The sequence below is a fragment of the Apus apus genome, chromosome 4 (genome assembly GCF_020740795.1).
Source record: "Apus apus isolate bApuApu2 chromosome 4, bApuApu2.pri.cur, whole genome shotgun sequence".
Taxonomy (NCBI): Eukaryota; Metazoa; Chordata; class Aves; order Apodiformes; family Apodidae; genus Apus; species Apus apus.
The window spans coordinates 90,624,135-90,651,391 of record NC_067285.1 but is presented as its reverse complement, the minus strand read 5'-3'; the positions used below and the strand labels follow the sequence as shown (position 1 = coordinate 90,651,391).

Here is a 27,257-nt window from a genome sequence, read left to right as displayed (position 1 = left end):
TGGTTTTAACAGGGGGAAGTCATGTTTGACCAACCTTATAGCCTTCTATGAGGAAGTAACTAGGTGGATAGATGATGGTAGGGCAGTAGATGTGGTTTATCTTGGTTTTAGTAAAGCATTTGACACTGTCTCCCACAGCATCCTTGTAGATAAACTGAGGAAGTGTGGTCTTGATGAGGTAGTGAGATGGATTGTGAACTGGTTGAAAGGAAGAAGTCAGACAGTTGTGGTCAATGGGACAGAATCTAGTTGGAGGTCTGTGACTAGAGGAGTCCCTCAGGAGTCGGTACTGGAACTGGTGCTGTTCAGAGTTTTCATCAATGATCTGGATGAGGGATCAGCAAGTTTGCTGATGACATTAAACTGGGAGAAGTGGCTGACACACCAGAAGGCTGTGCTGCTGTTCAGCAAGACCTAGACAGGCTGGAGAGTTGGGTGGGGAGAAACTTGATCAAATTCAACATGGGCAAGTGTAGAGTCTTGCATCTGAGGAAGAACAACCCCGTGTACCAGTACAAGTTGGGGGCTGACCTGCTGGAGAGCAGTGTAGGAGAAAGGGACCTGGGGGTCCTGGTGGACAGGAGGATGACCATGGGCCAGCAATGTGCCCTTGTAGCCAAGAAGGCCAATGGCATCCTGGGGTGCATTAGAAAGGGTGTGGTTAGTAGGTCAAGAGAGGTTCTCCTCCCCCTGTATTCTGCCTTGGTGAGGCCCCATCTGGAATATTGTGTCCAGTTCTGGGCCCCTCAGTTCAAGAAAGACAGGGAACTGCTGGAAAGATTCCAGCACAGAGCCACAAAGATGATGGAGTGGAACATCTCCCTTATGAGGAGAGGCTGAGGGAGCTGGGTCTCTTTAGCTTGGAGAAGAGGAGACTGAGGGGTGACCTCATCAATGTTTATAAATATTTAAAGGGTGAGTGTCTGGAGGATGGAGCCAAGCTTTTTTCCTTGAAGTCCAATGATAGGACAAGGGGCAATTTGTGCAAACTGGAACATGGGACGTTCCATGTAAACATCAGAAAAACTTCTTACTATGAGACTGACAGAGCACTGGAACAGGCTGCCCAGAGAGGTTGTGGAGTCTCCTTCACTGGAGACATTCAAAACCTGCATGGACACATTCCTGTGTGATGTGCTCTAGGTGATCCTGCTGTGGCAGGGAGGTTGGACTAGATGATCTTTCGAGGTCCCTTCCAACCCCTGAGATTCTGTGATTCTGTGATTTTGCATAACCCATCTTAGTTTTCTCCTACCACTGCTTCATTAATAATTCTACCAGTTCTTGAATTATATCTGGGGTATACTTTACTGATGTTTGAAAAGGGATGGAAAAGAATTCACTGCCAAACTACGGGGTAGTTCATCTTGCCTTGAATAATTATCATTAAAAAAATCCCAAACTGGAGATATACAAAATGACTGACAGTTATAGCCATGCTGCCTAAACACCAGATGTATGTTTTTGAACCTCAGTAAGAAACAACAGATACATGGATTGAGTGTGTAATTAAGGCAGTTACACTATACATGGTTAAATTCAAGAATGGGCATGGATTTCTTTATGATTCTTTTTGCACGTTTATTTTGGTTGTCTGTAAAGTGCACGTCCAGCAAATTGAAAATTACTGCTTTCTTTCCCCTTCCTTTTCCCCGTGGAAATCATTCTAGATCTCTAAATGTGAAAGTTTTCTTTTTTTTTTTTTTTTTTTACTGGAAGTGAAAACAATAATATAGGTTTTCCAAATGGAATGTGCTGGAACTTCATTCAGTGTTTTTTGGACTTGAACAGCTTCTTTTAGAAGTATGTGCAAGGAAACCCCAACCTGTACATTAAAGAAGTCCAGTATGTTTTATGTGATGCTGGCATGAAAATGCAAAGCTATGAGCAAGGGAAAAAAATGTATGTCAGGTATCATGTAGCAGCAGTAGAAAGATTTCTGATGTTTATCAAACCTTGAGCACCACATATTATTAAAACATATTCATTGGCAATAAAGAGTAGATGTTTAATTTGAAAGGAGAAATTGAATTTGTTGCTTTTTTTGTAGAGGTCACGAACTGAGCAGGAATGAGTCCTCCTTGGCGGTTTCTCTATTTTGCTGTTTGCCTTGGGGAGCAGAAATTTGGTCTGATTTTCACAGCTACTGCCAGGCCCCCGGCCTCTACAGGCAGCTTTCTTGCATCTTTTAAGGCCCACCTGCAGCAGTTGTACTTGGACTTTGGGATGCAGAGGCCCTCTAGGAGCTCCAGCTGTGTAGTATCCTGATCCTTGTGTAGCAGATTGTGTAGCAGATCTTTGCTGAGAGAAGTCTGAGTATTGGCCAACTGTTACTATTTGTTGGCTTTAAATGGAAGGTAGCTTTGCTTAATATACCAGGCAAAAGAGAATGTGTAACGTAAAAGAAAGGGGCAATTAGAAGAAGTGTAATGAGTCTGCCAGGCAGTTCTCATACATTCACTTTCAGAGGTTTCATGTCAAATTGATTTTAATTTTAGGTACCAGTTCCTTTTGTGCCTTTACAGTTTTAAACCTTGAAAATATGTTATACAAAATTTCAGCTGTTTTCTGGTCTTGGATTTTCCAAGTTTTGTACTCAGGTAGTTCAATAGAGCTGCATGCAGCAAGACTTTTCAAATGAGGTTCACCATACACATGTTTTCATAAAACTCCTGTATTTTCTGGATTTGTACACCTTGAATGAAATCAAGTTCCTGATCAGAGAGATCACAGAGTATTTTTTCAGATGTTTATCTCTGAATGTACTTTTAGGTGTGCTGATTACACTTTCAGTTACCTATATGGGTTTCTAATAGATAATGCTGGTCAGGTAACTAATGACCCTCAGACACACTTTTTCAGGTGGAGAGGCTCATGATGCACAGGATTTTCCTAATTTTCCTTCTCTACTGGCCCCAGTCCACCCCAAAGGTCCTGTGACATCTGATGGCTTACTGCAGCTGGTTCCCTGGAATAGTCAACACTGCTCTTCCTGGAAAAGAAGTTATTTTCACAAGAGTCAAGTCAAAATATAGAAAGTGAGCATTGAGTAACAGTGCCCCAAGATATCAGATGTGATCAAAGGGATCCCACGAAGCTTGGAATCTGTAGGCAGATAAAGGAAAGTAGGGGATGTGAAAAAAAGGTAGTGTCTTTTTGTTAGACCTGCTAATATAACTAAGTAAAACATGTAACAAATTTTAGCACATAGATTTGCTTTACATAGGTAATCTTCATTACCACCATAGTCCAATATCTCAGCAGGAACACATACGTAAATAGGTTTTGAGAAGCATCTGTTGTGCCATGGCTTAACACACAATTGCCTCTACAGAAGTCAGGAAGGGCAAAGCTTTGTTCAGCAATGTTTGGTTGTGGATGATGGCTGTACCTAGTGTGTAAGATGTTTGTTTGTGTTGGATCTTAAGCTGTTTTCGGTGTTCCTTTGGATTACTCCACGGGTGTGCTTTTTGGTTGTATCACTCAGGAGGTAATTCCTGTACTCTCATATATTTAATCTTCAAGTTAGTTAGTTTCTTTGATAGTCCCATTGCTTGGGCCCCTGTAACTTACAAACTGGTTTTGTTTTCACAATATATGGTGTAGTAGTTCTTAAGATTAATAGGTCTAGATTTAAAGTCTATGTTTTTGTTTACATGAAGCAGTTAGTTTGAGATGGCTGCCTTAGAGATCTCCAAAATCTGTAGTCAGACTGTGTACTTTCCTTAACGCTTTATGTCATGTCCTGATAATCACACACAAAGAAACCAAACTTAGAAAACGGCATGTTCTCCTTAGTTGTTAATTTCTTGTCTGTTTCGATATTTTGTTGCAGAGCTCAGTTGTGGGGGCAGCAGCCACATAGATGTGCTGAGAATGGAGAGTGTCCAGGTTCTCCAAGAGGGTGATGTCCTGAGGAAAGCATGGCACTAGCTGTGGTTTCACGGTTCCTTGCAATCTGTGTTTAGGTTAGCCATACTCCCAGCACTCTTACTGTGAGTGCAAATAAAGGTCAAATTTGTCTTCATTACGTTTTTTTCCCTCCTTCAGATAGACAGAACAACTATTGCCAGGAGGATGGTAAGAAGGGATAGATGTCACAGATGCTGAGCTCTGCTTGCACTGAGAACATTGCTGTTTTGATGTTTCTTTCCTTCTTGTTGATTTTTTGTTTGGTTGGTTTGGTTTTGTTTTGGTTTGTTGTTTTTTTTTTGTGGTAGATCTTTTCCCAGCCTGCTCCATAGTAAGTTTTGTATTGACCCATTTCGTAGCCCAACTGACAAGGCAGAGTGAGGTTAAATAACAGTGCTTTTCATCACAGCAGAAGGAACCATACTTTGCTTTTTTGGTGGTGTCTCTCCTGTCCTTCTGTTTTCACCCATCTGACTGAATTTGCATGGTTAATTCCCAGCAGCTTCTAAGAGTGCTTAGCTGCACTTCACTGTACATTGGCTTGTTTTTAACCTTGCTTTTGGTGAGCTTTATTCATAAAAAAATGTGAAAAATGGGTAATAGAAGAAGTCATGAAACTGAGGACCAAATCACCGCAAGCCAGGTACTATCATCTGGTACTAAAAGGTGCAGAGAGGTGATAGAGATGTTCTCCTTTTCCTTGGCCATAGCATAGCTGTTACCATAGAATCACAGAATGGTTTGGGTTGGAAGGGATGTTAAAGATCATGTAGTTCCAGCCCGCCTGCCACGGGCAGGGACACCTTCCACTAGAATCAGCAGCCTGGAATGGGGCAAGAGAAACCCAAGGAACTAAGGGCTATTCCACCATGTGGTGGCTTGGACAGGCCTGATATGTGTAGTGTGACAGCTCCAGGACCATGCATGGAAGGTCCATGGAGATAGGCACTCCCTCACCAAGACTGGGTGAAATCTGACATCTGGCTGACATTTGGCATCAGCATCGGAGCCAGTGAATAGCCTGGAAATGCTCTGAGCTTTTTTTCACTGCCTGCCTATTCTGTCTTCATTACTGTAAACAAAGCCATCTTACTCGGGGTGTATCTTGGGTTTGACCAATCTAAGAGATTGCACATTATCTGATTGCTCTCTCCCACAAGACAAAGATGTTGACTGAGCCTCCATTTGTTTAAATGTTTTATTTGTACCTTCAGGGATAATGACCTGATGCAGCAAGGAGAAATATCAGGACCTACTTAACTAGTGAAGTCATAGGGTCAGCCTTGTGCTAATACTGTGTGCACTCCTCCCACCCCCCTGTGGTTTGCTTTTGCTTGTGGAGTTGAAGACAGCAATTGCTCATATTCTTTCCTGTGGTCCCCTCCCATTATTTTCTCTTTTCCTATTATCTGTCTCCTGTCCACAGTGTCTCTTCCCTCCTTCTACATCACACCATGCTGCAGGTATTTTAGGCTCATCTTTTTTAAAAATTGAGAATTAAGCTACATGATTCATTCTGTACAGGACATGAAATTTTCATTACCTTCCCAGGACCTGCAGTGCCATTTTATATTCTGAGCTCCTTGCATTTGTGTTTCATTATACACAGTATGGCCTTTCCTGTTGGGGGATTTTAGTTATAACCATCATACATACGATAGTAATACATTACGTTGCATAAGAAGCTGATGTAGTTGAAACGCGGTTGAAATTTGTTACAGGGCAAATATCTTAAAAAGTAAATAATCTGATGGTGAAGGACAGAATTAGGAAAATGTCAAAAACAATTTCTTGAGGACTGCTGCTGCACTTCTGATTTTCTCAAAGAATTGCAAGCTTTTAATTTTAAACATTGTGCTTTTTTGATATTTGGAGGACAAGCGTACTCACAATTTTATTTGCTTAACACATTTATTTTGGGCTTGTTTTTTAGAGCCCCCTTTGTCAATTCTCCTGGTGTGACTTTGAGGTATTTTCTTTGTTGCTTATTTTCATTTTTCTACATTTATTAATGTAGATTGAATGTGCTCGTGTTTTATATGAGGCGAATGGTTGGAACTATTAGCAAAAATTTTTGCTGAAAACCAAAAATGGTAAGAGCAGTTCTTTGAAAGGATAAATGGAGTGTGTTCTTTCTTTTGCCCAGCTTTCCCGTCACACTATCAAAGGAGGGTAAGTTTTATACTACCAAAGTAAAGTAGTGGTATCAAAGTTGTGCACTGTCTTCTTTCTCTAGGTACTTGGAATTTATTGACCTAGTAAAGCTGGTTGGAAGCAGCAAGGATCTAAGCACCTTTGTAGGAATTTCGCATGTCCAGCTAGATCTTTGGGATGGTACTGAACATCATCTCACAGTCTTAGGTACTATCTGAAGATTGCTTAGAGCCATGTTGGGGCTTTCTGTTTAGTTTTGTGTAGATGCAGTATGGTCCCAACAGACCCATTTTCTTCTCAGAGTTTTTAACGTGTTTTCTGCCTTTTTGGTAAGGGAGTGGGACCGTTGTTTGGGGAGACACATCCTTTTCCTGCTGATTGCTCAAGAAGAAGGAGAAAAAGGCTTGGCTTTCTTTGCAAAGACGATCTTTACCATCATCTCTGCTGAACTCTTACAGGCTGTCAGGCTTTCTGGCCCACTGGTGCTCAGGACAAGTGGTACAGTGTCATCTCCTGCCAGCATGTGTTATTCCTGCCTTTTTAATCTAATAATTCCTGTATTTATTCCCTGGATTTATTTTTTGCCTTCAGGGCTCACATGATACTTTTCCTCCTTTGCCTGCCACACGGCAGCGGGGGTTCGGGGTGCTGCCCGCACAGCAGCCCCGGCGTGTCTCAGGGGTTCGGGGTGCTTCCCGCACAGCAGCCCTGGCGTGTCTCGGGTTCGGGGTGCTGCCTGCACATCAGCCCTGGCATGTCTCAGGGGTTCGGGGTGCTGCCTGCACATCAGCCCTGGCATGTCTCAGGGGTTCGGGGTGCTGCCCGCACATCAGCCCCGGCGTGTCTCAGGGGTTCGGGGTGCTGCTGGGAGTGGGGTTTGGGGGCTGCAGCCCCTGCCAGCCACAGCTCTGTGGCTGCTGGCTGCCCGCTTCATTCCTGCCGCTCCCTCTGTAGGTTTATTGCACTTTGGGAGGCGAGGATCGGGTCAGACTGACGGGCTGGTAAGTCCTCCTTTCCCTCCCTGCTCCCGGGGTTGTTCTCATTGTTTTTCCCCACATAGCGTTTAATTTTCATTAGGTGAGGCTATTTTGTGTCATTAATCCATTTGGGGTGTATAAACAGTATAAACCTGTATAGAGTAAAACGTACACAGCAAAGCACATTGGATAAATAGTACAACATAGTTACTTAGCTGTGTGTATCTTGTATATAAAAAAATAAGAAAAGTTCCAAGCCTCTCTCATGCAAGTTCTTTCCTAGTGAACTTGAACTGAATATTCCAGTGTTTTCTTTCCGTCTGCTGGTGAATCAGTTGAGATCCATTGCTTTTATAGAACTAAATTATCACCCCTAATTATTTATATAAAATGGAAAAATGAAGGACTGGAGAAGAAATGTTGAGAGTAAACAAAAATCTTTTAAGAATCTGTATTGGAAATTGCTCAGAAATCCAATTTGAAAAATTTTTAGAAATCTTCCAATTTATTCTGGATCAGGGAAAAAATTCAGCATTCCAGAAATGAAAAAGGCCGCCTGTTTGTCTGCAGCTGTCCTGCAAAACAGCATGGTGCTACTGGCAACTAATAATATCTCCAACTTGCAGAACTGGCATGCACTGGGCATTTTATTCAGTGATCTGTGCAGACATACAGCTTGGCTTGCTTTTGTTTTCCCTGAGTTTATCTGTATATCTCGTCCAGGCCATGTACTAGCACATCTGACAAATGATGGTTCCACAGCAATAGGCTGCAGGTCTGATCTGCAGCGTGGTTACAGTGAGAATATTTTGTATACTATTGTAGCAGATGAAAGGAATGGAAGTGGGCCAAATTCAAGCTGTTTGCCTTTGCATCTGATCAGCAGATCCTATGGAGAGAATTTGCCTGCTATGAATATTTGATTCTCTCTAGCTTGAACTATCTTGTGTGTTGGCAGTGCTACTGTGTGAATGTGTGGTGGCTTTCCAGGGTGTCTGTCCTGCACAACTGCCAATTTCTGGGCTTTTTTTTTTTTTAAACAGAGTTCAGGATCTTGTGCTCCACTTCATGTGTGAGGAAAATTACCTAATGCTATACAGTGAACAGTTTTTCTTATTTATAGCACACGGGTTTTCAGTCTCTTGAAAAGAGAGAAAAGAAAAAAGTAAAAAGATTACAAATGACCAGGGTATTCGTTCTTCATCCCTCTCTTCCCACCCCTTCACAGAGGTGTAAGCCTCTCTGCTTCCGATTCCCTCTGCATTACCTGCAGGTGGTTCTCCTGGCAAAGTGACTTTATAGAGGTGAGTCATACAGATTACACACCAGAAGGGATTAAAAGGTAACGGTGTTGAAATGCAGTTATAAGAGCAGGAGCAGCTTTACAGCACCTTACTTCCATGTAACCCTCTGACTCAGAACTTGGGAATCCAGTGCCCCATATTCCTGGCCATCCTTTTCTGTTCCTCCCCTGTTCCTCCCTGGCCCTTCTTGCCAGTTTGTGGCTGGCTTTGCCTGAGAGTTTGTAATGTTTTGTGTTGGTTAATTTTTCTGTTCTAAAGTTCAGCATGGCAAAATATTTATAACTTTTGCATTTCTAATACTTAGAAGTAAATGACATCGCTTATAGTGCTGACCTAATAGTAACTGTCAGGACTTTGCTTAGGCAAGCAGAAAGGGTTGGGATTTAACCTATCAGTGTATTCTGTGCTCGTGTCCTCTGTCACCACACTGAAGCATTTGTCTTCTGTAAGCTGCCTGTTTAGAGTTCATGTCATTTTATAGAGAGAACATAGAAATTTGTAGTTATCTATAGATTACAGATCTATAGATACAAAATTTCATAGACAAAAATAGATAAAATTTGCAAAAGAAGTTTAGACTAATCTGTAAGATCGCCCTTTCTCTGGGTGTACAAGGGCACAAACCAGAAGAAAATTTTTGATTGAATAGTGGTGTGGACTGAAACCAAGAGGAGCCAGCAAGAGCCAGTTGCAAGTCCTTGGAGCTGTAGAACATGATGTGCTGACCAAGTGACCCATTCTCTGTCTGTTCCAATTCTGCGACTTCAGCAAGTAGCTGCTCAGAGAAAGGCTACTAGTATCATCTCTATTTAATGTATTGAAGAAATTGTGTGTTAGTGCCTTGTAGGGGCTGCCAGAGAGACTGAATTATGGTAGTGTCTCTTCTAAGACCACTGTAAAAGGAGGCAGGGCAGCTGGCCCTGCTGCAATCCTTGCCATCGCAGCCTGACCCATTTGTGTGACCTGTTTATCTCTGCCAAGTTGTAAGGAGCTGGACGTGCACATTAGGTGTGTGTTCTCAGTCCCTTAATTAAGGTAAGGATATTTTGTATAGGTATCTGCTTGTAAACCTTTTTGGGTTTGTTTGGCTTTTTTCTCTTTTAGTTTCTTCAACACCAACAGAGAAGTGCACTTTAGAACAGATGACTAGAAAAGTTGTATAGTTACAGCTAACGGATATAGAACTATAATTTCTCTCAAAAAATGTAAGCAAAATTTTCTGGCAACTGAAGAAATCAGGAGTTGGCCAATGCAAGGTGCAATAATACAGAGAGAAAGCTTTCTTTGGAGCTGGGTCTTCATGGTAAGACTCCTTTCTCCTTTTAGTGACTTTAGGTGTGTTGTTCTCCAGTATCTTCACAAACTGTGTTGAAACAAACAAGGAAAAGTTTGGTTTTGCAGTAGTATGAGATACATTTTGGCTTGGGTATATGCAGCCTGGGCAGGTTTGCCTGAGTATCTGTCACTTTTAAACAATGTTGTTGGCTTTTTTTTTAATTCCTTTTAAAAAAATTGCCATTTTTAAGACAATTGGGAAATGAAAGTATGAGATTGTTAACAGAAGCAAAAACTTTCAGTGCTGACTGATTGTGTCTTGCTGACATGCATGGTTGTTTATGCCTTTATAAGATACCCACTTTCTGAGAAATTGTTTGGATGATGGTGTTAGTGACAGTTACCAAACATTAGTATTATTATAACTATCAAAATAAAAGCATGTAGGAAAACAGGCATAGGGTTGTGACACTTGCTCTGGGGTTTTTTTGAGAAGTGGGAATTTGTTCAACAGAAAAAGTGAGTTTCCAAACTACGTGGCTGCCAAATGGCTTGCATTTTTGGTACTGTTTATCGTAACTTGGTTGTGAACTTTTGGCATAAAGATGGGTGCGATTAGTTATCCATGGAGTTCCCCCTATTTGATTGTTTTCTAAGCATATTAGGTTACTGTGTCCTGTGTATTTTTGTTAGGGAATATTGTTAGGAACTTTTTTTAAATGCCTTTGCATTTTTATTACATTTACACATGACTCCACCCACCATTTGGAAGTGACCAGAAGTGTCCTCCATCAAAGGCTAACACAAGAGTTACTCACATTGCAGTTGGAAAACTTATAATGCAAACAGTAAGCCAGATGGGGAATTTTACAAGCATCTTTTCATGTCATGAATGATGCTGTCTCTCTGGGTTATGGGCTCTCTGCTCTCTCGACTGCTGTTCCTCTCCCCCTGGCTCCCCTCCAGAGCTGTTAAATTTCAGCCAGGGAAGAAAGGAAGACTTGGACTCCTCTAAATTTCCAAGTCCGTATTTTTTTGCAGTGTGGTTGGTGACAGTGAGCTTTGTGTGTGAGAGCGTTGGCATGCAGAGAGCTGCAGTGATTAGCATGCTGCTCGCTGTGCCCCGACAGAACAAACAGAGCTGCTCTCATCGAGCTGTGGCTGTGCCACCCAGACAAAAGCCCTGGAGCAGATGTGGGGAGGGACCTGCTCATGAAAATCCTGCTCTGTCACACAGGGTGGGCAAGAGCTGAACACTCGCCAGGCTCCTCTACTTCCCAGATTTTACACAAATGGATGTCTCTGCCCCACGCTGTGGATCTGCTCCTCTCTAACTCTTCACATGGCAGTGTACCTCTGGTTTGAGGTTTGAGATGAGAGGCCTCAGAATATCAACCTGTATGTTGTATACTTGTCTACACATCTACCATTGCAGTTGCTGATACAGCAACATATATATAAAGAGTTGTTCTCCTCTAACATTCAAGATTTATCTGCTTAACAAAAATTCGTTGGTCCTGTAAAAGGGGGATGATGTATATGTGTAAGTAAGTATAAAACATATATTCAACGTATATGCACACATACAGATTTAGTCCCCTTGATGCAAACCCATGTCATCCCTCATGTTTGGTTTGAAAGAGGTTTATATCAGTTTGTACTTAATGTCTCTTAGTTACTGATTTTTTTATTCTTTACACTCTGAAAAGTATTAATCTTTCATTAAAAGTGTTACAAAATTGGTGGTGCTTCTTGTTACAGACAGTGGTCACATAAATTATAGCTTCAAGCATTTTTTTTTTTTGAGGAGAAGTTACTTACCTCATTTGCAGTGGCTTCTGTCTGGTTGAGGTCAGAGAGCCAAGAGACTGGTTGCATTAACTAGAAGTAACTGGTTTGTTTGTATTGACATGCAAAATGTTTTCTGAACAAACTGCTTGCTTAAGTGGTGGTGGGCTGTTTCATATCTACCCTTCCTGTTCCTTTCAGAAATCCAGCCTGTTCTTTTCTGCCCTGTAACACACTGAAGCTGTTTTGGCAGCTTAGAGCAGTAGGTGGGGAAATTAGCAGGGCTTTTTCAGTTAAATAGGTTGCCAACATCTGGGTTTGGAAAGAGAAAAGTCAAATAAGCTTGTTGCAGTTACATATTTTAATAATAATAATAATAAAAAGTTTTGCTTCATACTTGTCTGCTTTTCAAACAAAACATATTCTGACTTCTTAAATTTCATGACAGGAAATATCTTTCATTCTTCGTTTAACTAATGATACAACTGTTTGTGAGCTGTTACTAAGTCAGGGAGAGGTTGGTTCAGTAGGATTACTTTTTTCAATGAAGAAGAGTTAAAACTGTTTTCTTTTTTTGCCTCATTTCAGGATAATATCATCTTATTCTTAAGAGGCTGCAAAGAGCTGGGACTTAAAGAATCTCAGCTTTTTGATCCCGGTGATCTGCAGGACACATCAAACAGAGTAACCATCAAGTAAGTACAAGAGCAGTTTGGGATTAGCATGTTACAACCTCAGGTGCATGTGACGCAATTGTAAATATTTAAGGATGAGCAAAAAGGCTATAGATTTGTCATTTGTATAAATCAAACAGGAAGCTGAGATTTGGGAAATCTTTAGAGCTGGGAAGAATACATTGTTCTGATCGATAGGCTTTCTCTAAGTGTTGTTATTTTTCAAAGAGAGATCAAACACAGCTTATTAAAAATACTGTTTTAGTTAAGCGATGAGATTCTGTGGGACTTACGGGCTTTCCTGAATCTAAATTGATGGCATTCTTTTTTGTCTGTGCAACTAATGAATTATGTAGGCTGGGGAAAAAAAAACCTCTAAGCTTTGTTATTTCAGATTAAACTGTTTTGAAGATGCCTTATAGGACATGTATAGAATCTACAAGGTGCACTCATGAGCACAATCTGTTTATTTTCTAACAAGGCCTATAGGTTGAGACACAATATTTGGGCTGGGGATGTCTTTGTGAATGGTGTGCACTGGAAATGCCACAGTTTAGATACTTTTTTCACCACAGCGACATACCCGCTACCACACAAATTACCACATATGCATTAAGAGAAACTGCTTCCTAATATTGAATCCATTTTTTTGGGGGGGGGGTCAAGTGATTTTTTTTTTTTTTTTTTTTTTAAACCCTCCTTTTAATCAACAACTTCTTAGCCATGGTATATGCACATCCCTCACTACAAAGAGTGATTCAACTCCAGTGCTTGTATTCTCAGGATTTCACCACACAAAGTGATTTAAAATATAGATGTGAACCTGACACAGAAAGATTTTCAGACTTGCCTAAGGTCACACGTAGCAGGCTTGAATCAAAATCCATGTAGTCATAGATTGAGATAGATTCCTTAAATAGGAACTGTTGTGCCTTTCAGGGAAGACTTTGTCATTGTGGACTTAGAGGAAGAGAAGCAGTCAAACTGTATTTTTCTCTCATTTAAATTAACAACCATCAAGATCCCCACCTCCCAAAAGTGAGAGTCCCCCATAATTTCATAAAATTAACAATGTTTGTAATTCATGTTATTTAGAAGTTTTCCTGAAATTTCTATCATGTAATATTAAAACATTATTGCCCTAGAAACAACCAAATACTGCTGAGTTGATTGGATGGCCCTGTTTCTTTTGGCTAAAAAGATTTGTCCAAAAAGATCACTGATGAAATCCTGGTCAGGCATATCCATTTTACAAAAGTATATGGAAACAATTTACTAAATTTCAGTGGCATTCTCTTACTATTTTTTTTTCCCTTCTGGCAATGGAGGCTGGTCAAGTTTTCATGGTGTTCAAGCACTGTCTGGGAAAATTTAAAGGTTCTAAAAATTGAATTGGCTTATTTCCTTGTTTTAAGGAATATTCTCCCACTTTTTGCTCCTTTCCAAGTTTCAGGCTCTAATACAAGGTTCTTCTTGTCTGTACATACCAGTGAGAGGAAGCTATAATTCTTCTAAATCTGGTAGTATTGCAATGAAGAGGTTTTTCACAATGTCTTGTAAAATCATGACAATGAGTGACTGATGAAAGCTGCAAAACAATCCATAATCTGCATACCAAACCCTAATCTCCATATTAAACTATAGAGAAAGGGTCTCTGAAATTCTTTACTGTGCGAGTGGTGAGGCACTAGAACAGGCTACCCCGTCCCTGGCGGTGTTCAAGAGCAGGGTGGATGGAGCTTTGAGCAACCTGGTCTAGTGAGAGGTGTCCCTGCCCATGGCAGGGGGGTTGAAACTAGATGACCTTTAAGGTCCCTTCCAACCCAAACCAGTCTGTGATTCTATGTTTCTGATAAGAAATGTGATCTTTCGGAGTTGAAGATGGTGGAGTACCTGGGAAGAGGCATGTGGGGGAGACTGGGACTAGGCATGAAGCTCCAAGGAGAGCTGTCCAGCACGTAAGCAAGTTAGATCATGAGTCAAACTCCATGGTGCTGGCTTGGCTCTCTGCTGACTATGATGCCAGATAGATATGAAATGTCTCACTGGCATGATTTTTTTCCTCCCATCAACTCTTCAGAGAAAGCAGCTGTGGAAATGAGCCAAATGTTTTCCTAGCACTGTCCAAGTTCATGCTGAGTAACTAAGTTGAGCTGTACAAGCCAAGTCCATGACTTTTGTAGAGAAATATGTTCAAGACTGTTGTCTGCTAGCTAGTTCCCAAAGCATGAAGGTGATTTATTTTTCCCCTCTTTGAAGATATTTGGGTTTTTTCTTTAAACATGGTAAAAGTTTGGTAAGGAATTAATATGATGTTATTGCAAATAATTAAGATAATGACACTTTCAACCATTATTTTTTCATATAGGTGTTAACTGAAGTAATCATTAAGTCTATTTTTTTTTTTTTTGAACATTCAGCTTATAAAGGTTATGAGCTACTGCTGTAAAGAATTTCTTCTTGATTTGTTAAAGAAGACTTCTTTCCACTGCTGTTTTATTAAGAAAGAAATAGAAATGTTTTATTTTTCTTAGTATGTGCATAATGGTGGGGTAAAATTTTCATTTAAAAAGATGTTATAAAAAATACTTTGGCTTAGTATTGCCTGTATTTGGGCTTTTATTGTTCTCACAGCTTCAGGTACATTTGTTTTTGTTTTTATCAGGCAACCTTTAATACTGGAGTGGAATTACTGTCATAGTAGAAGGCAATTCCATTATAAATAATCAGGAGACAATCTGTACTAAATCTGAAGTGCTCTTACTTATTTTTCAGCACCTAAATGTGATACATGTTTCCACCACTCTAATGATTTCTTTGCTGAATTTTGGAATGTTGTGTGTGTTTATGCAAACTTTGTGCTTTGTTGTTTCTCACAGAAATCTTCAACGCTTTGAATGTTGGTGAAAAACTAAATTGAGAAGGCTGCCAATGTTCTGTCTGAGTGCTCTAGTATATATTAAAAATATATTTTTATTTTCCACAGTAGGTTCTGTTGCAAGTAGCAAGATCTTTGTTGCTTCACCCATCTACTTAGTTCTTTGTGATGCTTGTTTCCACAGAAGCACCTGCTCCATTTCCTTAATGTTTGGTGATGATTTCCTCAGTATCCTATGAATGTTCAGTTGCTTCAGAATCCATATGGGTTGTACGATTTATCACAGAACAGAGTCTGGCTGTTGGATTAGCAGAGAACACATTTTAGCCATGAGGACTTTGGTCTTTTTTTTTTTTTTTTTTTTTTTTTTTTTTTTTAGAAATCAGCAACACTGTTTAAAGGAAATATTTTTGGCACTGTCCTACTTTACTGTGAGACCATTATAAACACATTTTCCTTTTGTACTTCCAGAATTCTAATCTAATTATTGAAATAATGGTGACAAAATACTGCCACGTTATGAATAAATGAGTGTGTGAACTACATCTTTTTCCTTTCATGCGTTCCCAGCCAGCAGAAACATTTTCCAGGCAGTTGTTAGGAAAAACGTGATCTGCTGAATACAAGCTCTTGAAAGTGTGTCTACTTTCTGATTTATTTTTTTTCCTCTTTTTTGTGTTTGTGTGTGCAACCAGGAACATTGACTATAGTAGGAAGCTCAAAAATGTAAGTACATGACTCAGAGTTTGGTTGTTGGTTATTTTTTTTCCTTTGTTAATCCTATATTTGGCCTGAGCAAGAATTATGTCATTAAACTTAGCACAGATGATTATCACTGAAAAGTTCTTTTGAACACAGACCTAACCAGGTTCTACTGCAAACTTTGGTAGAGGTGCTGTGGCAAAGAAGCCTTACGATAGAAATACAATGGAGAATGTGTTTGTCTCTGCTTAATTAAGGGATGAATAATGTGATCTCTGTGCTGTCCATCGTGGTTTTTACTGGGAATGGTCTGACTTGCTGGTGAAGCTATGCTTTTGTAGCCTTTCACGAATATATAGGGATAAAGTAAATTTGTAACAAGTATTTTTACCAACCCTGTGCAACACTACAGGCTTCTTGGGGAAGTGTGGCTGGAAAGTGTCTGGCAGAAAAGGACCTGGGAGTTCTGATTGACAAGCAGCTGAACATAAGCCAGCAGTGTGCCCGGGTGGCCAAGAAAGCCAATGGCATCCTGGCTTGTATTAGAAATAGTGTGACCAGCAGAAGTAGAGAGGTGATTGTCCCCCTGTACTCAGCACTGGTGAGGCCACACCTGGAGTACTGAGTCCAGTTTTGGGCATCTCAATTCAAGAGAGATATCGAGGTGCTGGAGCTAATACAGAGGAGAGCAATGAAGCTGGTGAAGGGCCTAGAGAATCAATCTTATGAAGAACACTTGAAGGAGCAGGGAATGTTTAGTTTGAGGAAGAGGAGGCTGAGGGGAGATCTCATCAGTCTCTACAACTACCTGAAAGGTCATTGTAGAGAGATTGCTGCTGGTCTCTTTTCACAGGTAATTAGTGACAGAACAAGAGGCAATGGCTTCAAGCTGCAACAGGGGAGGTTTAGACTGGACATTAGGAAAAAAAAATTCACAGAAAGAGTGTTTAGACCCTGGAATAGGCTGCCCAGGGAGGTGGTTGAGTCACCATCCCTGGATGTGTTTAAGGGTTGTTTGGATTTGGTGTTGGTGGATATGATTTAGGGGAGAACTTTGTAGAGTAGGGATGATGGTTGGACTCGGTGATTTCAAGGGTCTTTTCCAACCTGAATAGTTCTATGATTCTATGATTTAAAATTAATCAAAAGGATCATTAGATCTGGATGCAAGCCTTTGCTGTCTGATTTGCTAGCTTTCTTGTTCTCCTGCTAAGTAAACACGTGTTTTCCCAGAAAAGGTAATTCCATTTAACTTTAATTTCTTGTTGATTTAAACCAATATCAGTGATAATGGATCCTGTAATTGTTAAGTAGTAAAGAAAATGGCTAAACTTCGCTGGTCTCAGAGTTAGTTATTATCCTAATGCCTAGCAAGCTGTCTGTCCTTAGTCAGCTGTAAATCACTGTAAATTTGATATTTGGCTCGTGTCCCTGTAACCTGCAAGGAAACACCAAGATTTTTTTCCTAATAGTTTTGCAAGCCAGTAATCGTGACTGCAGGTAAAGAAAAATAAATAAAATGCCCAAACCCCATACAACCCCTTCCCCTAAATTATTTAATTCTGTCTTTCCCATCGTCATCACAGTAATGTCTGTTGCATCCGGCACACAAAGTTGTGACGGAGGAGTTCAGCTTTGTCATTTTAACACCCTTGTGGCCACTGGCTAAATATCCTTGTACAAATGAATTGTTTTAAAGGTAAAGTTTCAAAATTATCCTCCACTATGTGCTTGTAGGCAATCTGTGCTTTCCAGCTGCATGATCCTGCAACCTCAGCTGGCGGCCAAAATTGCTTGCAAATGTGACATTATTGGGGGGGGGCAGGGAAGTGAATGAAGAAAGGAAGAAGAGAGAAAGTGATCAAATGCTGCAGAAAGAAATAAAAATAGCACAACCTTAATAGGGAACTGAATGGCAAAATAAATTGGACAGTTTCCTAGTTGCTAGGAATACTGTATTTGCAAGTGTTTTCACTTAACTCAAGAACATGTACTGTAAGAATTTTTTACATAAATTTGTTGAGTAGTGCTGGTTGAAGGAAAACAGTTCAGATAAAGGTTGCTTCAAGAAAAAATGGCATTATTGATGAAACCATCCCCTTTCCCTCAGCACAGTAGTATCAATTTGGATGTAATTTTTAAAACAAGGAACATTTTGGAACTTTATTTTTTAAAAAATTATTTTATGACGTGCATACTATTTATAAACTGAAGGGAAATATAGACTATACTTTATATCTAAAATATAATATATTTTACATTATGCATCCCAGTTGTTTTTAAACAGAGAATCCCGGGGACACATGCTGTATCCTCTTCTGACAGGAACTCAGGTGGAGTGCTGTGTGTGATTTTGGACATCACACTTGAATGAAAAGTAGGGATGATAGAGAAAGTTGATGAGAAAAGGCTAATTGGAAGTCTGCCATATGTGACTGAGGGGCAAGCACTGAAGGAATGTGGGTGCATGTTTAGGGAAGAGTCTGACAAAGATGCCTGTTCACAGCCCCTCCTTGGGATTTCTCCTAGTCCCATTTTCTTCACTCTATAGTATGAACTATATGGCCTCGTCCCATCAAAACATAAAATACTATAGTTCAGTTTACCTAACATTTTTGAGACAGTTAATAGCATGTATTAGTTATTACTGGTTGCATATGTTTTCCACATCAAAAGATTTCGTGTTTGTTCTGCAGTGACATACTTTGCAATGTCACAGAATATGCAGAAATAATGAGCACTAAATGAGAAAAAGCTCAAAGGTCTGAGGTGAGAGTTTGGTGTTTTTAACCAGTGCAGAAAACTGAACTGAATTGCCTCTGATGTTCCTTTTCCAGTCCCAATTGGTTCTGCACAGGTACCATTATAGACATTGCTTTAAGTGGAGTCATATGTGGTGCAAAAAAGGATGGTTTTCTTGCCCTGCATGATACAAATATCAGCATTTCTGGAGCATTTCTCCTTTCCTAAAACACGTGCCAGCACCAGCAGTGTAAAATTCTTTTTCTTTGCTACATAAAGAAGTGAGAGGGTATATAAACATTTGCAAGAGCAATTATTGTTTTTTTTTTCCATGCTATCTTTGAAATGACTTTTGAGTTATGGAGAGACATCAAGTCAGAACTTGAATGAAACCACTAACTCTTTCCATTTTAGTCTGATAGAAACAACCAGATGCTCACGGCTTTAGATTAATCTTGGGCTAAGCTTTTCTCAAGCTAGCAGAAGAAGAATGTATGTGTTCCCATATAATCTGGTTAATTACAGTATCCTTGAGATAGACAAGCACACATTTCAGATATTTTATTTTTTCCATTAGTCTTAACCATTTTAATCGATGACAACTAGTATTAGTACTCTTGAGGGATTTTTTTTTTTCCCATTAGATTTACAAACAAGATTTTATAAGTGGGGCTTCTAGACAGTTTCAAATACCTTGCCTAGTTTCTCTATTCGGATTTATTTTTGCTGTTTTATTTTCCAGGCAGACATGGCAGTTTCTTTTTTTTATAAAACTACCAGGAAGATAATGTGTTAAGTGACTATTCTAAATTTTCATAGTTGCCCAATGTATTTATGTTTAACCACTGACAGAAACTTCCCTTTAAATTCTGACTTATGACAAAAATGTGTGCTGCTGTGCAGTTTAGAATAATTGAGAGATGCTGAAGGGAAGTAAATTTTACTAAGTGACTGTATAGATGACTTCTATTAATTCTTATTCACTTCTACAGGTATTAGTTACCATTTATTGGCTAGGGAAAGCAGCAAACAGCTGCACATCATACAGTGGATCAACCCTGAACCTGAAGGAATTTGAAGGTTTGCTGGCACAAATGAGAAAGGTATCTTTTTGTTATGTTTTTGGAATGGAATTTTCGTTTGAATTATGACTCCCATAAATAACCTGTTTGTTGCTAAAGATGAGAGAAATGGGGGGTTGGATTACAAATTACTTAGTAAACCCTACCTCCTTCAAAAATGTTTGTCTTTACCAAGCCATGAACACAAATTTGACAGCTAGCTTTGTGGTGATATTAGCTACATCAAACAGGGCTTTAGAACTGTCACATGGTTCTGTCATCTTGATTTCCATAGGTTTTGGGTTGATTTTTTTTCATTTTTGACACAAAGTTTCAGCTAGAAGAGCTGACGTTCAAAAGTACAGGGGTGGGACTCGCAGTGCAGAGACTTTTCTTCTTTATAACATCTAGTCTCATGGGCAGCTCTTTTATTTCAAAGTTGCAACATAAAACACCAAACCAAAGTATCTAAATAAAGCTGAAGGGTAGGATGAGGAGATTATGTTTCACCAAGGGCATAGTTGTGATGAATCTGTGTTTTACTTAGTTCTAAATTTTGGCTGAATCATACTTGGTGGTTTATGATGAGCTGAGCTCTGTTGGAAAGGAAAGGTTGTGCTAGCTGTAGGGTTGGTTTAGGGTCTTCTGTTTGAGTGCTGCAGCATGCCCTGAGCCTTGACATGACACACTCAGTCTTAGTAATGGTTAGCATTGACATCCAAACATGTGTTTACCAGGGATGGAAGGGGAAGGTAGCAGGCGTGTAAGAAGATGGCAGCACCCAGTGGCTAGCATCAGGCTTGTGAAAGGCTAAGCAGAAGTTCTCCACCCCACAGAGAGCTTCGTGCCTGCTACTCTCTCCCCATTGCATGTAATGGCCAAGTCACCACAGGCAGTAGGGTATGGGGACCATGGGAGAATTTTTGCTGTCTGCTCTCCTTGAGCTCTGTGCTACTGCATCTGCACCAGCTGCGGCTCTTCATTCTGGGATCTCAGAGGGCCAGTAGCAGATTGTCACTGGAGAGGAAGAAATACTTGGCTGGCTGATAGCAGTTTGTATACTCTAGTGTGACCAGAGGGCCTTAATTAGACTGGAAAATTCCTGTTTGTGAGCCCAGCTCCTGTGAACAAACAGGTTGTCCTCCTCCTCTGTAGAGTTTTATTGTGGTCTTCATTTTAAATAACCTGCATTAATTGCTCTGGACTTTGCCACTCATGAGAGATACGACTGAGACATAAGCAATAAGGAAATGAAGTAATACTTGAGTTGTTTCAAAAGAGAAGCAGCAGGGAAAGACCAGTCCCCACATCAAAGACTCTGAAGGATGAAGCAAAGATGGGCAAAGGAGCTAATGCAGAAACCCAGCCGAAGTGCAGGTTGTTATAACATTAGTGCTGCATGATATCATGGTGTATTATTTAATGAGCAAAAGGCTCCTCTCTTTCCCAGGTCATGTTTACTCACAGAAGTAGTCATCAGAGAATTTTGGAGCCCTTGAGCCCTTTTGTGGGGTGAAGTAGGCTGAAGTAGGCTAGGGCTGAAAGGAAGCATTCTCTGGAGAGCTGATGATCATGGAGCACCTGGCTGGGCAGCATAGAGTGCTTGCAAGTCCCCAAAAGCAAGAGGCTGGGGCTTCATATGTTGCAGATGTTAGAGCTGGGAGCAAAGATCTAATAAAAGCTGAAAGCTAAATATTCCTTTGACATAAAAACAGAGCATTTTGCTGTCCTGAAAAGTCTTGTTTAGGTGGTACTGCTAGTGACTTATTTTAGGGTCACCCCCCTACTCGTGTACCCCTGCAGTATTTCCCATTGGCAGCTGTGGGCTTGTCTGTTACTGAATTTGAAGAGGATTTGGTTGTAAAACAGGACATGTTAATCATGCTGTGCAACAGTCTGATGTTCTTTATAGCTGAACTCAAGTGATGAAAGGACCCTTTATCACATTCTCTACTGGCATTTTTTTCCACAGAATTTAATCATTAAATCGACCATAAATGCAGTCTGGTTTTGTTTTTCTGTTACAAATCCTTTCTGCCCTCCTTTTTTAATAAGCAAATCTAAAGACAGCTTGGATGTAAGCTGTCTTGGACTCATCTTTTTCTAGTTCTCGTACTAAAAGGGCTATTCATTTCTAATTTTATTTGTGCTCCTCTGGTTTTAATTTGATTAACTATTTGGATATGTGTTCTTCTTTTAAACTGAAAATCCCCAGTGACAAAACATCCATGGCTTTTTGATCACATCTAGAGGGTGGAACTTCCTGGAGAAATGCATCCTTTATTTAGCAATCACACTTTTACTGCCACTCAGTGACACACTGTTTTTAATTAAGTAGTTTGAAAGACTAATGTGCCGTTGTGTGTCTTGTTATGGTGTTATCAGCCCTGCAGATAACCAGTTGCTTTTTCCCATTGATAACATTTGGGAGATGACGTTTGCTCAGAGCAGGACAAGTACCCGTCTGTGAGACGAGTTGGGCTGATAGACTAGCTTTGCCAAGGGGAAGGCTGTAAAGAACATGTTTACAGAAGTCTAGAATCCCATCCTGGTCCCTTCCTCCTAATTCCTGGTGAGCAGCATGCAAAATTAACATCAACAAGCCTTTGAAAGTAGAGTCTGCAGAGCTCATTAGTTCACAATTGGACTGTTTTCAGACTCTGGGAGATAGTGAATGCAGGATGGGGCTCTTTGCCTGAGCTTAAGTTGCTGAGCAGTTCTGTGTCATTCAAATACAATAATTTAGGAAAAGGGAAGTGTGCCTGAGGATTGAGAATAGCTGACTGGTATGAAAAGATGAGGGCATTTAGGGAATTCAAATTTTTAAAAATATTTTTAATAGGATTTTTAGATTTGTTCTTGGCTGTGTGTAACTCGTGCAGATTTCAGGGAGACAGATCTTTCTTGTCTAGTGTTTCTGTTGGTATTTTAGTTCACAGAGCAGGACTGGGAAGGAAATTACATAGGATCCAATTACTACTTTGTTAGATCAGTTGTATTTGGTTTTAGAAAATGCTTTCACTTCAATTTGCAGTGAGGTTACTTACTGACATTACCACAGTTTAACTTGGCCTTAGGGGACCTTTGCCACTGTCCTTAATGTGGTATTTTGGCAGCATAATAGTGAGTGGTACTAATTAAGCTTTCTTCCTGAAAAGTCTGCAGGACTTTGGGTCTGATCTCTCCGTCTTGCTTTGAGCCTCTTTCCCAGCACAGAGGCTTTGGTGTGTTACTGCAGGACTCTCCTCCCTCTGTCACTTTACAGCAAACCTGCTGTCTTGTGGAGGTGGCCTGCCATAGCGTGCTGTGATGTTCTTGAGTGATCTTCTCATTGCTGGTAATAGTAATGGATAAAAATGTAGCAGTCAAGGACAGCGGGAGCTGGGCTGAACATAGCCATTGTGCTCCAGCTAGTGGTAGGCAGGGGTTGCTTCTTAATTAGGAATTAATATTCAAATGCTGGGGGGGGGGGTGGGGGGTGGGGAACTGCATTCCAACCTCCTTGGGTCACAAAATGTCAGTCTGATAATGGCACCCACATCTCTGACTTTACTTACTGTCAGGGGATCAAAAAACAGATTTATCTTTGCATAAAAGTAGTTATTTTTGGGGTTTTCTTCAGCCTGTGTGATTGTAATTAATGTTAAGATGCTCTCTAAATCAAGGGATTTATTATAATGCAAGGGTGAGGATGGCTTCTATTGACCTTTTCCTCTGCTGGAGTTTCAGTGTTTTAGTATGTGCTGCTTGCACTGGAAAGAATTTATAATCACAGGGCTGTCAAAGACAACCATTGTTCTCCCTGCTCTGAACATGTGGGTCAGCTACAAGTGCTTTCATATCCCCCAGAGCCAGGAGCTGGCAAAGAGTAAAGAGCACAACTGAATTCTTCTGAGGCATCAGGAAAAGCATTTTGCATATTTTTCATTGCTGATTGCTTCAGAAAGACATCCCTCTTTCATAACAGGAATTTCTCTTCAAGGTAGAGGGAGACTGGAGCACACTGCTTCATTATTTTGCCGAGCTGAAGCAGCAACAACAAATGCTGTCTGGTGGCGTCCCAGCCAGATACAATAGACGGGCAAGGGGAGGGAGAGCTCTTTTGGAAAGTAGCAGACTTAAGCCTGATGCAGGCATGATGTTAAAATTGTAGTGCTTTTGCCTGTGCTATGGATTATAGACAACAAGTCAAGTGTCAGGTTACTTTCAGTTTTGATAGGTTTATTAACTTGCCTATTGCAGCTTTTTCTCAGTTCATCATACTAACTCTAATGAATGGGGATTCCTCTTAGTCAGCATAAAATTGGGGCTTATTGCAAGCTTGCATTTTTGTTTTGAAGGGATAGAAAACAAGGAAACCCTTTTTTGGGGAGGAGATTTTTAGTATTTGGGAAGATTGTTTATCTGACGAGTAGTGGATCTCACGGGTATGTCAGCAGCTTCTTGATGAAGCGGTACCTGCTGTACTTCATGTAGGAAACAGAGGATATTGAAAGCCCAAAGCGCAGCATTCGTGACAGCGGCTACATCGACTGCTGGGACTCGGAACGCAGCGATTCCCTCTCCCCGCCTCGCCACGGCAGAGATGATTCCTTTGACAGTCTGGACTCCTTTGGCTCCCGCTCGCAGCAGACACCGTCTCCAGATGTAGTGCTCAGAGGGAGCAGCGATGGTAAGTGCTGGTCACAGTGTGACACATGCATAATGTTATGACATGTGAGTAATATTTCTGGAGCCAATGAGCCATTTGGAAGCTGGACACAGCCTCTGAATCCTGCTAGTTGTCCTGTGACACTAGTCCGGTGGGAAAACTTCTCTATGAATGCTGATTTGTGCTCCCTGAGGTTTGGATGGCTTTGCCAACTACTTACTTGAAGTCTGTCTCAGTTAGGATCACGTAGTGTTGGAAAATGAGTTACATCATTGCACTGTGATTTTATGATGGGAAGAGTGCTTTTCTGGGCTACAGTGTAAGAGGATGTTATGCAGGCTGATTTTAAGTTATAAATAGGCTAGAGCAAGAAATGAAAGCACAGGGAAATACTGAAGTGGGCAAAATGATTGCCTAAGTAAACCCTGGGCAGATAAACAACATAGAAGTATATTGGAAATGTCTGCTACTTGACAAAGTTTTGAAATCTGTTGTACAACATTTTACAAAATGTCATATAGAAAATTGGGTAAAGTCGTAGTTCCCAGCATCGCAGCTGTAGCCATCTTTGTACACCTTTGAGTGAAGACATACATCTCTAGGCTTTCAGAAGTGGTGCTGCTCCTCTGCCTTCCTTATCTGATTCCCAGAGGCTTCCAGAGGCTTGTAAACACAGCATACTGGATGAGAAAGGTTTTGCTAGGGGTAGGTGTGGAGCAGGCACTTAGGTTACCTGTCATGAGCAGGATTCTAGTTCTAGGATGCTTGATGGAGGTTCCTTCTGTGCAGTTACGTTCCCAATGAATGGATGAATCGAACTTCATCAGATTAAGTTATGTTCCACACATGAATCACTTCTCCTTAGTAATTTTATTTATTTATTAAAAAAGAAAAAGAAAAAAAAAAAAAAGAAAAAAATGAAAGAGAAAGAAAGGCAGAAAGACTTTCTGGTAGGAACCAGATATTTGTACTGCTTTTGGCAGTGTGAAAGAGACTGGTGCTAATCATAACCAGACACAAGAGAGATTTCCCTGAGGTGATGAGGAACTCCTTAAAACTGAAAAGCTGGCAGGGAGAGCTGGTGTCACTGCTGAATTATGAAAGTGCTGTGGGTAAAGCAGAGCTAAAAGATCTGCTCTGCTGTTTGGCTCTAATACTGGTGCTGTTGCTGGTTGACCATCCAGAATCAGCCACTGGGGCTGATTGCCTGAAAGCCTCATGCCCCTTCAGACACTTGAACAGAGCACAGTCTCCACATTACAAAACACTTTCTGCCTTCCCAAATGAGAAAAAAGTGTGATGTTGGCAAATAGGAACACCTCACCTGTCTTAATCAGGAAGTATTGCTCCATCCTGGATGCTCAAAGAGTGTCCAGTGTCCCTGCCTACTGGAGCTGGTGGGCAGCCAGTAGTTTTATGTTCTGTAGCTGCTCCCCATCAACTTCTGCTGTATTAGCAGTTTTTAGTAAGGTTTTGTGGTTGTTTGTTTTCCATGGCTGAGACATACTATCCTGTCACATTCTTGAGTCCATAACAAACACAAAATAAGGTGCAAGCATACAAAGCTCGTTCTTAAAAATTAATGTTTAACAGTATCCAGACCAGGGTGCATGCAGATGCCGTGTGCACATATATGGCTTCTCCAGCTGGCCTGTAATATGTCCTATTTTCCCTGCTTGCTCCTGCCATAACTTCACAGCTGTCTCCTCCAAGGATTGCAGGTGAGGTGTAGCTTGGCTGACCTCTTTTTTGCCGACCCTTTCCTGTGGTCTCAGCAGGCTAGTGCTTCACTGAGCTGCATGTAGTTCTTGACAGAAAAAATGTATATGCGAAGCTGAATGGAGACAAAAAACATTCTGCTTGCATTACTTCTCTCTCCGTTCAGATAGGAGCTTTATAAACTGAATAATATGATAGAGAAATGAAACTGTGATTCATTCCACTCCTAGGAAAAAAAAAAAAGGAGTGTTTAAGTGATCCTAAGGTGATGATTAGTTTAGGTGGAAGTAGCAAATAATACTGTCTTCACAAATGTCATCTGTGATTAGCCCCACTGTTTTGAACCGCTTTGGTGTCCTATGCAGACCCTGTCTGGCAAAAAGCAAACAAAACGAGTAGTAGAACAGTAGAATTGCAGACTGACCTGCTTATAGAGCTGCTAATGTACTCAGGAATGAACAAAATCCTCTCCTTGGCCGGCAGTTGAGCATGGATACTTGTATCAAGGATCTGTGCATGTCTGTGGCATGTAACTACTTGTTAAGGATTGTGGAAACTGGCTGCTGCTGCTTCTATTTAGAAATGCAGAACACAGGGTTATAAACGTAGAGCATGGCTGCATCTTCCATTCAGTGCTTCAGCTTCAAGTGCTTTTTCTGCAACTTTGAGCTGAAAACAATTTCATGAGTAAAAGATGTATAATTAAAGAAGCTGTTTGTCTTTGAAGTACTCCACTTGGGGATGCTGGTAGGCACATCAGTAATGAGGGAGAGGAATCTGTTCTAATTCCTCTGTTACTGTGGTTATCTATTCCAACATTTCTGTTTTCCAGTTCATGTGATGCAAAAATGAGCACCAGAAAAAAGTCAAGAGCAAACATAAAAACAAATAGCAATAAAGGATCTTTTAATTTTTTTGGCCTTGCTCAGTCTAGTGATAATACCTCCCTTCTAACCTCAGCTGTCATCAGATGCCCATGTTTCTGTGGTTGTCTCCACTTTTTGTTTAGACACAGACTCAGGTTACCAATCATGGTGCTCATTATCATATGCTCTTAACCAAAATTGTCCAAGCAAAAGGTTACTGGCAAAAAGTGCATTGTGATTTTTGTCTAACTAGCTCGTTTCCATTGTGTCTTGTCTTTTCTTACTGTTCCCTTTCACTTCTTCATCTGTCTCCAAGCAAACACTGAATAACTCAATCTGCAGCAAAAGCTCTTTGCAAATAACATTCCTAGCATATTTAGACCTCCTTTCCTTCCCCCACTTTGAATAATACACAAGCTACTTGTGATTTTTATTACTTCATTGTTTTCAGTTGTTCATTAGGTAGCTCAGTGAATTAGTTAGTAATTTACTAGCATGGTGAATTAGCAAGAGGACACAACCTGGGTGGCTTTCCCTCAAAGAAGGGAACAGCT

General features: G+C 40.6%; 1 protein-coding gene across 7 annotated transcripts in view; it reads left to right on the top strand.

The window, feature by feature from the left end:
• LIMCH1 (LIM and calponin homology domains 1) overlaps positions 1-27,257 on the top strand; it is a 179,294-nt gene that overhangs the window by 94,165 nt on the left and 57,872 nt on the right. For all 7 annotated transcript variants that reach the window (XM_051617424.1, XM_051617428.1, XM_051617427.1 and 4 more), the window contains 4 exons: positions 11,999-12,105; positions 15,658-15,688; positions 19,399-19,509; positions 23,944-24,139. In XM_051617424.1, the coding sequence (XP_051473384.1) occupies positions 11,999-12,105; positions 15,658-15,688; positions 19,399-19,509; positions 23,944-24,139 (445 nt within the window). The remainder of the gene's footprint in view (positions 1-11,998; positions 12,106-15,657; positions 15,689-19,398; positions 19,510-23,943; positions 24,140-27,257) is intronic.